The sequence below is a fragment of the Rhagoletis zephyria genome, unplaced genomic scaffold (assembly GCF_001687245.7).
Source record: "Rhagoletis zephyria isolate East Lansing unplaced genomic scaffold, Rhagoletis_zephyria_1.1 Rzeph_scaffold_01205, whole genome shotgun sequence".
Classification (NCBI taxonomy): domain Eukaryota; kingdom Metazoa; phylum Arthropoda; class Insecta; order Diptera; family Tephritidae; genus Rhagoletis; species Rhagoletis zephyria.
Genome location: NW_016158289.1, coordinates 65,733 through 77,356, shown reverse-complemented (window position 1 = coordinate 77,356; position 11,624 = coordinate 65,733). Strand labels below are relative to the sequence as shown.

General features: G+C 42.5%; 1 protein-coding gene across 2 annotated transcripts in view; it reads right to left on the bottom strand.

Moving 5' to 3' along the window:
- Window positions 1-3,431: 3,431 nt before the first annotated feature.
- Zip102B (Zinc/iron regulated transporter-related protein 102B) overlaps window positions 3,432-11,624 on the bottom strand; it is a 68,166-nt gene continuing 59,973 nt past the window's right edge. Inside the window, exons 2-4 of one of the 2 annotated variants that reach the window (XM_017616450.1) lie at window positions 4,564-4,605; window positions 4,251-4,484; window positions 3,432-4,188 (exon numbers count right to left, since the gene is read on the bottom strand). In XM_017616450.1, the coding sequence (XP_017471939.1) occupies window positions 3,644-4,188; window positions 4,251-4,347 (642 nt within the window). In that variant the 5' untranslated portion in view covers window positions 4,348-4,484; window positions 4,564-4,605 and the 3' untranslated portion in view covers window positions 3,432-3,643. Of the gene's footprint in view, window positions 4,189-4,250; window positions 4,606-11,624 lie in introns of both variants that reach the window. The other variant, XM_017616449.1, reaches the window with a different exon arrangement.

The following is an 11,624-nucleotide window of genomic DNA, read 5'->3' as shown; positions in this document are numbered from 1 at the left end:
AATTGGTGTGTCATCGACGTGAATCCCCAGCGGTAGCCTGACCTCCTTCGTCCAGGTTGTGAACAGGGTCGCGGAGGATTTCGTAGGGGAGAGGGCTAGACACTTTGCAGTGAAGAAGCGAGAAAGTTCGGAGAGATAGCCGTTTACTTTCGAACACAGGTCATCAATTCCATTCCCAGTCGCCATGATCGAGCAATCGTCGGCATAGGAGACAATCGAGACTCCCTCTGGTGGTTGAGGGAGCTTTGAAATATAAAAGTTAAACAGTAGCGGGGAAAGGACACCACCCTGTGGAACCCCCTGTTTTATTTTTCTCTGCTTACTCGTTTTGTCTCTAAACATTACCGACGAATGTCGACCACTCAGATAATTTGCCGACCACCGTTTGAGCCTCTGTGGGAGAGAGGAGGCCTCTATATCTTCTAGTAGCGTGGAATGGCAGACGGTGTCAAACGCCTTTGACAAGTCCAACGCTACTAGAATCGTTCTCTCACAGGGACGGTTACGGTTAAGGCCACGAGTTATCTGAGTGTTTATGGCGTTAAGTGCTGTTGTTGTACTGTGCACTTTACGGAAACCATGCTGATGCTTCGCTGGGGTCAGGTGGTTTGTGAAGTACGGGAGTAGCAAGGCCTCGAGTGTCTTCGCTACCGGGGAAAGGAGTGTAATCGGACGATACGAATCTCCTTTGTTGGCAGGTTTCCCCGGTTTGAGCAGTGGGACCACTCTCCCCACCTTCCAGATGTCTGGGATGATGAGAGTGGCCATTGACAGGTTGAGGACCTCCGTTAGGTACGCTACCCCCGCAGGACCCAAATTTTTCAGCATCAGCATGCATATTCCGTCGGGACCCATGGCTTTGGAGGCTTTCGCCTTCCCGATGGCCACCTGAACTTCACCGCAAGTGAAAGCAAGGGGGGCACAATTTGTTGGCAGTTTGTGCAGCCTTCTGGTCACTCGACGCTTGGCTTTGTCCACCGGAGGATGCAGTATGAACTGCCGGCTAAAATAGCTCGCGCATCGCTCCGGGTCCGACGAAGCATGGTCGCCGAAGGAAATTTCGACTCTGTCGTCGTGCTTCGTCGGATTAGACAATGACCTCACGGTTGACCAAAGCTTGCTCACACCAGAGGTGAAATTACAAGTCTTCAGATGCTCCTCCCACTTCTTCCGCTTATGTACGTTTACAAGTTGCCGAATCTCCGCGTTGAGATCCCTGATACGGGGATCTCCGGGATCGGCCTGACGAAGGCTATCACGCTCATCAGCTAGAACAGCCGCTTCGGCAGGGAAGTTTGGACGTGGGTCCGATATACATCCTGCCGGTATGAAGCGAGCTGCAGCAGCAGTGATAGCCCTGCGGAACTTACGTTCACCGAGGTGGACGTCGGTTGGTGTGGGGAGCGATGTGAAGGTGTTTTCAGTAAACTCCGCGTAACCTTTCCAGTCAGCTTTAGAAAAGTTGACATAGGTCCGGTGTTTGGCGGAGGCAAAGTCGGTTGGTTTATCAATCGAGATGACTATGGGTAGATGGTCTGATGCTAGAGTCAGCATAGGTCGCCACGTTATGCTGTTTATCAGACCAGCGCTGACTATTGTGATGTCTGGCGAGCTACTGCAGTTACCCATAATCCTGGTGGGTGCGTCGTCGTTCATTGTGCAGAATGTCGAATCGTCTATCTGCTCAGCCAAGTCTGTTCCCCTACGATCGTTTGACAGGCTTGAGTGCCAAAGATCGTGGTGCGCATTAAAGTCACCTACTACCATACGGTTTTCACCTCTGAGGAGCGCACCTATATCAGGGTGATATCCTGCCGGGCAGCAGGTGACAGGGGGTATGTATATGTTAAATATTTCGAGCTCGACATCGCCTGACCGGATAGCGATGCCCTGACATTCTAGGGTGGTATCCCTGCGGTCGATGTCTGCTTCGATAAGACGATACTGCACGGTGTGGTGCGTGATGAACGCTAAGCCACCACCATTATCTCGCTCGCGATCTCGACGGTGCACGTTGTACCCGGCGCAATTCAACAAAGTTGAATTGCTGTGCAACTTCGTCTCTTGGACCGCAGCTATTAATATACCATGCCGACACATGAAGACGGTTATCTCCTCAATCTTGCTCTGTAGCCCGTTACAGTTGAATTGGAGGAGCTTCATGTGGTTCGGGAGACGTGTCGTGATGTGGGGTGTGAGTGAGGTGTATGTTCTTGCCGCCGTTGGCTGTGTGTGCTGCTGAGGTGATTGCCGCCCTGTGGTGGTGGTGGGGGGCGTCGCAATTGACGTCTGCGACCGAGCAGCGCAACACGGGCCCTCGAAATTCCCCGTCCAATCTCGCGTGGTACGCAGACCTGAACATGCCCTAAAGTGGCACCAGCCAAGGCAGGTGTTGCACTTGACTGATGTCACATTACGGAATATTCTGGTCTGACATACCGTGCAGATTGTAGGGGGAACCAGGAGTTGTTGGCGGCGGCGTGTGGGTGGTGGTGCGGTTGTGTGTGTTATGTGGTCTGTGGTGGCTGTGGTACGGTCTGTGGTGTTATTATGTTGTTGTGTTGTGGTGACTGTGTGTGGCTGCTGTGTGAGTGTGTGGGGCTGCTCGGGCGGACTGTGGTTAGCCGTGGAGGCTGCTCTGTTTGAGCAACAGGGGGCCACGTACGACGTGGTCCACTGTCTATGTGTCCGTAGTCCCGAGCAGACTCTGAGGTGACTCCACCCCTCGCAGGCATTACACTTGACTGAGGTGGAGTTGTGGTGTAATCGTCTCCGGCATACACAGCAGGTGTATGTTTCTGGCCCAGGGTTTGACTCGATGCCAGCCCTGAGTAGGAGAATGCGTAGTGAATGTTGCCCTATGGACGGACAACTTCTGAGATACTTCGCCGACCTAAACGGGGTTAGATCGCCGAAACAACAGCCCTTGGTCGGGTGAAACCCGAGTCATTCCGGTACGTAGAACCGGCTGTCATCTTCATCTTCGGCTTCGCTTCCACTCTGTCTGCAACCTTACAGAGTCGGAAGATGAAGACGGCGATACATGACAAAACCTGGGGGGTTGAACACTGCTGCTCCAACAACAACAACCCAAACAGGAATAGATTGCCGAAAAAACAGCCCTCGGTCGGGTAAAACCCGAATCATTCCGGTACGTAGAACCGGATGTCGTGGGAATGGCAAACTTCTCGACGCTCAGCCTCATTGCTGTTGCTAGTTCGATCTGCGAGGCCGCCGTTACATGCAGCGCATTAAAGAGGAGTTTCATCACTCGCCCACTCAAACTCGCGAGTTTCTGCCTACTCCCCTTGCAAATATAAGGAACAATTTGGGACTACGTGCCATTAAACGTTATTGAAAGACAACTCCTGTTGTAAAATAAGTATACTTGTATAGTGAAATAATCTTGCCAAAAAAATCAAGAAAGTTCGTTTGGTTTAATAAATTTACTTAAAATATTTTATTTTCATTAAATCTTCTAACGGGCAACCAAATATTTTACAAATATTTCGTTGTTTACTAAGTCATTTACACGCAGATATGTTTATATACAATGTCGCTGTTATACATACATCAGAAATGGCATAATAAAAAATGTTAGTGATTCTTGTGTAAAATTTTATAAACAAAATATTGCTTATTACTAGTGTTGATGACCGAACGTTATAACGAGCGGAAGTAAGGCGCCACATATTAATATTATAAGTTCACCGATACGCAATCCTTTCGAACCCCCTCGCATTGCGTTCCCATTGGAGGAACGTAAATTAACCTGCGATTCGATCCCACTTGAAGTACTATCTAATGGACGGTAATCGTACTGGTTATGTGAATGTGAGTAGTTATCACCAGAATTTTGTGTTAGTTCAGGTAGCACATGCACTGTTGCTACATATAAAAAAGTGCCTCCTGAAAAAAGCATGGCTATGCCAGTCGCATTCAATGAATTTAATGTTTCTTTTTGTTCTTGCCCAATGCCAAAATACGTCAGTAGTGTTAATAGTGGAGCTGACAGAGAAAATATAAGCAGGTGTTTGCGTATCTGCTGTCGTTCAATTTTTTCGTGCAAAAGAAAGCTAACTAGGCCAAAGGCGGCCGGCGCCTTATGGAGCATTATTGCCAGAAATACGATTATTTCAACATCTTGATGGCTAGTTGTGGCGGCTGCCCCCAACGCCACTCCGTCAGCTGAAATTAAGCAGAGCAGTATACTTAAAAAAATAAAATAAAATAAAATGTTTTTTTCTTACCTGCAGCGTGCACAACTAAGCCCAATGTCGCCGTTATGTTTTTATCGTTTGTACTGCTTGCGCTTTTATGCTGAGATATCTGATCTACCAGCATCATGAATACAAAACCCAGTACAAGTGATAAACCAATCGTTCGGGAGAAGTCTGAGTCAGCTATATTGCCGCTAATTAAATGGCCTGTTGTAGAAGGGATAAGAGGTTTCTCTAATTTTCTTCCAGCGGGCGTAGCAAAATCTGGCAAATTGGTTTTAAACGTGTCCATGTACAATGAGCGGATTCCTTCGGGAATAATAACGGATAGCGCGGTACCTACCAATAATCCAGCACCCAGAACAGTTACGAATTTCAACTTTTCCTGAAATAACATATCAAAAGCACATCAATTTTGGTGAAAATTTATTATACATATCTGCATATTATGTTAAGGTATTAGCGATGTTTCTTTTTACGTGCATATGTAACTACGCTTAATACTTGTGTGGAGGACCAGGTGCCAAGTCTGCCTGCCTATAATAAACAAATCATTTCTAATTTGTCGACAACTACTTCATATGCGCACAAAAAACTGCGCGCTAACACCAACATACAATATTCAAGCGTATATAAGTATACATATCAAAATAAATACACATTGACTATTGGCGCACAATACGGGTGATTTACGGGTCCCTTGAACACGGGTTTTGTACATGCTAAAACTATTTGCACCCAGTACAGGTTTTGGTAAGCCCCCCTTTTCCGGAAACACAAAGAGGAGACATCTGCTGATTAAAGGAAGCCTCAGATGTGATACTACCGGTGCGATACTTTATCGTATTTGATGCGATAACGAGAGCAGAAGCCCTCAAAGAGGTGCGGTACGATACGATACACTGTGGTGCTTCATCTTGGAACGCGTATAGTATACCAACCGTTTATTTTTGGAAAAACAAAAAATGCATATCGATTGTACCTCTTACACCGATTTCAACTATACCAAAATATGGCGCAAGATGTTAAAGCTCAAGTTTTCTATTTTTTTTATGAATAATAGCTCGTTTTTTTTAATAGCGGTCGTCTCTCAGCAGGAATTGGCAAACCTCCGAGTGTATTTCTGCCATGAAAAACAACTTCTCATAAAAATAAAATCGCCGTTCGGAGTCGGCGTGAAATTGTAGGGGCTTTGTGTGACAATATAATGGCGCACGCACAGCGGTCGTCTCTCGGCAGGAAATGGCACACCTCCGAGTGTATTTCTGCCATGAAAAACAACTTCTCATAAAAATAAAATCGCCGTTCGGAGTCGGCGTGAAATTGTAGGGGCTTTGTGTGACAATATAATGGCGCACGCACAGCGGTCGTCTCTCGGCAGGAAATGGCACACCTCCGAGTGTATTTCTGCCATGAAAAACAGCTTCTCATAAAAATACAATCGCCGTTCGGAGTCGGCGTAAAACTGTAGGGGCTTTGTGTGACAATATAAAGGCGCACGCCACAAATCGGAGGAGAAGCTCGGCCAAACACTAACATATCTGTAAGCGCCAATCCATTCTATTATTATAAATAGCTCGCAAACTACTAAGTGGTTAGACAACTATTAATGCCAATTTAAAAATAATTTAAGTACCTATTACAGGACGTATATATAATTTTGAAAAGAAAACTTTAGATAAACGCCATTTAAAAAAATATTTTGTCAAGGATATATAACATTTCTTATGGGGTATGCGTAAGGGTAATGTAGTTCTTTTGAGCAGAACTTCTTAATGGGTAGGCGGCCTTCAGGGATCATAACCCTTACTCTCCGTTCGGTGTTGCCGGAAAGAGGGGCGGAACTCCTTTCTGCGTAGGTCTTTGGCTGCGCTTAGGGATCATAACCCTTACTAAACCGAATTCTCTATTGTGTTTCCGTAAAAGAGAGGCCTTTGTTTGAATGAACAACAATATGTATGTGTACGTTTGCCACTTGCTTGTAATTGCATTTATATAAATCAAATAAAGGGGTTTGTTTTTACGTGTTTGCCAGATGATAGAAAACCAAATTCAAACTATCGACCTCGGAGACAGTTGCGTTTGATTTCGTGAAATCGGCTGTACGATTAACAATTCTATTAAGACTAAATCATTGAAATAAATAAACGTCCCGCGAGATGAGAAAAATGAAAATCCTACATATTTATGAAAATTAAATCAGTTGTCTTGGAATAGACGTGCCGCGAGATGGGAAATAATAAATAAATAATTTCCATCTGAAAATAATCGTCCCACGAGGCGAAAAAATATATTTCTCATAAATAATGATTATACAAAGACAAAAAAATTTATTTTAAAACAAGACGTTTTTGATCCCAAATATTAGGAAAATAATTAGTTTGGGTCTCTGGTTATTGCATGAACAAATAACTTGTTTTTTAGTATTTTTGGTTAAAAAATAAAGAAATAAGGATCATATAAATTATGAACACCAACGGAAATAAAAAACCCTTTTTCTATATTTTTTGCGATTTTGCTTTGACCAGGGCTTGAACCAAGGCCCTGCGTAGTGGTAGCGCGCACTGCTAACTACTACACTACATATTCCACATAACATTCTAAAGCATCGACAAATTTTACTTTAACTTTTATTTTTTACTTACTTGCGCCAAATAATTTTGGTGTAGTTGAAATCAGTGAAAAAAATATTATCGATATGCATTTTTGGTTTTTGTTGAGGTTGGACTTTTGGTGTATGATAATTATAGAAAACAGCACGCGGTTTATATTCACTAGTCTCTTTATTTCCTTACGAATATATATAATCTTAACCTATCATAGATCTGTCACTTATGAACGGTGATGCCATATTGGCGTAGTGTACAATATAATGTGGTGGTCACAACAGTCTCCCACGCTTAACATGGTTTAACTAATTACATTTTTTGTGATAGATGTGATATTTAAATTTTACAATGAATTTATAATATTTATTAAGCTATATAATCGTGTAAATGCGTCGGCCTCTTGCGTACACGTTCTGATCTTCGTATAAACGTTTCTTGACTTTGCTGAGGATTTTGAGCTCCTGGTACTTGTGTTCTAGGCGTTTCCATTTCCGTACCGTCCCGATTTCCTTGGTTTCGCGGCGAAAGCTCTTCGAGATTGCTTTGACTTTGGCGAGTTGGTGGTTCGGCATCCGGATAGTTTATTAGTGCTGATGGCTCGACAGTGTGTCGGTTTGATAACATTGTGGGGTTGACATTGTGTTGCTTTTCATCGTGTGCCGTAGAGTCGTTTAAAACTACAATATTTGGGTCGAATCTAACTTTTCGGTTCTCGACGCTAGTTACTTTAAGTTGGTCGATATGGCGTTTTAAAGTGTACCCGTCATCTAATTTTACTAGGTAATGCAGCTTGCCGTACTTACGTAGGACAATCCCCATTTTCCAGATGGTTTTATTATTCATTGTGTGTAGAGTTTGTACTCTCTCCCCCACGCTTATTTGTCGCACACCCGGAGTGATTATAGTTGACTTAACCTTCGCGGTAGGTTTCAGTGCGTCCAGTCTGATACGAATACGTCTGTTCAAATAGAGTTCTGCCGGACTTTTCCCACACATCAGCGGTGTTGCTCTATATCTTTGCGAGATTTCGTTAAGTTTTGACTGGATAGATCCTGATTCATACGTCATAGCTTTCAGCTTGTTTTTCAACGTCTGGACATTTCTTTCAGCCAGTCCATTGGTACTTGGGTGTCCTGGAGCTATGAGTTTTTGAAATATACCATTTTCCTTGCAATATGCTTTGAAGATCTCACTGGTAAAAATAGTGGCATTATCGGATACTAATATTGACGGAAATCCGTGTGTGGAGAAAATATCTGCTAAAAGGCTTATTGTTATTAGCGTGGTTGGTGAATTCCGTATGGCCCGAAACTCAACCCATTTCGATTTTGCATCGACAACTATTAGAAAATGGTGATTTTGGAAAGGGCCGGCATAGTCAATATGTATCCTTGCCCAGTTACCGGTTGGTTCCTCCCAATGATGAAGTGCAACTTTTGCTGGTTTTGATTGAACCTGGGCGCACGCCTCACACGATCTTACCATTCTCTCAAAATCGCGATCGATTCCCTTCCAGTAGCAGTATCTTCTTGCTAGTTGTTTCATTTTCGTTATGCCTGGATGTGTGTGGTGGAGTTCACGTAAAATGTGGGGCTGTAAGTTCTAGGGAATCAAAATTCTCTGGCCTTTAAATATTATGCCATTGTAAATAATATAATTGTTTTCGTTTTCATTTGTATTAAGTAAATTAGTTAAAATTTTTGAAAGATCAGGGTCTTTTGCCGTTTCTTGTGCTAGCATTTCAGCATTTATGTATTCATTTGAAATTTCGAAAATTGATAAGTGGCATAATTCATTTGCCCTTTTCGTTGATGAGTTTGTCTGTGGATACTCTTTCTACGGCTGTTGTAGCTCTGGAGAGGCAGTCCACATTTACGTGTTCTGAACCATTTTTATACACAATTTCGTAGTTGAAGCTTGATAAAAATTCAGCATATCTCAACAACCTTGCTGATGTCATAGCCGGAAGCTTACTACTTTGATGAAATATCCGTGTTAAGGGCCTATTGTCAGTGACCAGTTGGAACTTCCTTCCGTCCAGGTACATAAAAAAATGGTTGACGGAGAACAAAATCGCTAGTGCTATAATTTTGTTCAGCCGACGTTAACGATCTGGATGCGTATGCAATCGGACGTTCGATGTCGCCGACTTTGTGAGATATTACCCCTGCGATTCCTGTAGGACTCGCATCGCAGGCAACAATAGCTGGCAACTCTGGATCGAAGGGTATTAAGACCTTTTCGCTGGAGATGATATTTTTCAATTTGGAAAATGCTGCTTCGCAGTTGGAAGACCAATAAAACTTTACGTGTTTTCGTAGTAATTGACGTAAAGGGTATGTTATTGACGACAAATTCGGTATAAAACGGGCGTAATAAGTCACCATGCCTAAAAATCTCCTGACTTCGTCAGCAAAAACTGGACGTGGGATTTCAGTGATCGCTTGAACTTTCGATGGAGACTTCGAGATTTCGTTGAAGTGAATAACATAGCCAAGATATTCTACGCGTGTTTGAAAAAAAGAACATTTATTCTTGTTTAGGTGCAGATTATGCTGTTTTAACCGTTGGAGGCAATTCATCAAATTTTCCGTACATTCTGCTTTCGTAGCTCCGTGTATAATGATGTCATCGAAATACGACATTGTGTTTTTCAGGCCGGACAATATTTGTTCGATTATACGGTTGAATTCTGATGGGGCGGTTTTAATACCGAACGACAATCGATTTACCCTGAAGGTACCCTTATGTGTTGATATGGTCTGTATTTGACTAGATTCTGGACACACTCGAAGGTGTAAATAAGCTTTAAAATGATCAAGTCGACAAAAATATTTCGATCCTTTAAGGGTATGTAGTATTTCGTCGATTCGGCGTATTGGATAGTTTAAAGATACTAATTGTGGGTTGACTCCTATTTTGTAATCGACACAGAGTCTTACCCCCCCGTCTGGTTTGGGAACGATGACTAGAGGAGACCCCCAATCACTTCTTTCGCACTGAGAAATTATTCCGCAGGTTTCTAGTTCTTGTAATTCTTTTTCTACCCGTTCACGGAGTGCATACGGAACTTCTCTTTCTTTGAAAAATACAGGTTTAGCATTCTTCCGCAGCTGCAGAGTTACTTCAAAGTTTGGTACACACCCAACTTTTTCGGTAAATACGTCATGGAACTTATTTATAATCTCCTCGATTGGACTGAAATCATCGATTGAATGAATGGTACTTACTCGCTGTTTATCGACTTGTTGGAGATTAATCTTCAAATGTCTTATCCACGTTCGGCCTAGCAGAGCATCATAGCCATCCGGTACAACATACATATCTTCTTCTGAACAATGGTTATTGTATTTTACTAACACTTTGATTTTACCGTCAGGAATTACTATATTTTTAGTGTATGATCGAAAGGCGATAGTTGAGGGCTGCAGTTTAGTACTGATATCGAGACGTCTGAATTTATTTCGCGGTAATAACGTGAATCCAACACCTGAGTCGACCTCAAATTTTTGACGGTGTCCGTTTATTTCCACGTCTACGTAATACTTTTCCATATCATTACCGGAATGCTGGTTGGAGTGGATGTCGATTATTTGATTTATATCGTAAACTTGGTGAATTGAGTCTTCACATTCATCGCTCTTCGAACCCGGTTTATTGTTTGTGGCATTAATTAATGTTTTTATGCATACCTGCTTTACATGGCCTGACTTCCCACACGACTTGCATTTTAAATTTTTCGGATTGGTGCGACAATCATTTGTTTTATGATTATCTCTTCCACATCGGATGCACAGGTGGTCAATTCCAAGTTTGTTGAAGTTAATTTTTGATTTCGAGCGCGCAGCGGACTTTGGCAATGTTGTTTTTCTTGAACGACTTCTATGGTGATGTGGAGTGAATTTTATTCAAATCATTGCCACCATAGGTGCGCTTGTTGTCGAGTTCGCGGCTATCGATTTTTGAGGCTTCTAATGACACCGCTTTCCCCACTATTTTGTTAAATTCCGCTTCTTCTGATTGCAACAGTTGTTCTCTTATTGTATTGTCCCTGAGTCCTCGAATAAATTGTGATCGTAGAAATATATTTGAAATATCAGATTTGCATTCACAAGTTGATTTAAATTCGCAGTCACTTGTAACTTGACGAAGCACTGCTACATATTCAGCAATGGTTTGTTCCTCACTCTGGTATGTGGATAAAAATCAATGTTGACTTACAAGAGTGTTTTTCTTGGGGCATAGATGTATTTCGAGTTTCTTGACTAAGTCTTGATATTCGACTTCGCAGATTTTTTTAGGAGCAATCAGCGAAACCAAAAGTTTAAAGTGTGTCGAACCGATAGAGTTGATGAACATTTGGTGACACAATGTTTTGTTAGTGAAAACTCCTTTCATAGCTAAATAGTTTTCGAACCTCTGCCTATAAAATGTGAAGCTTTCTTTTTTGCTGTCGAAATTCTCGAATGGCGGGAGAACCACCTGTAATGGCGGCACATTTTGTTGTTGCGTTTGCTGCGATGTCGTATTTGTGCAGACTTGTTGAAGTTATTCACGCTGTGCTTTACTGAAGGCATCCAATATTTGCTGAAACTGGTTTGCATCCATTTTTAATGCAATTTATCGCTGACCTTTTTTACTCGTCGCCACTTGTTGAGGTTGGACCTTTGGTCTATGATAACACTATTATTTTTAATTTTATGGTACCGTTTTTGAGATATTTGCAATTTACCGTTTTTGCAAAAAAAAAAATTGGGTCCACTTAATCATATATATCTCAAGAACGAATTAAGCA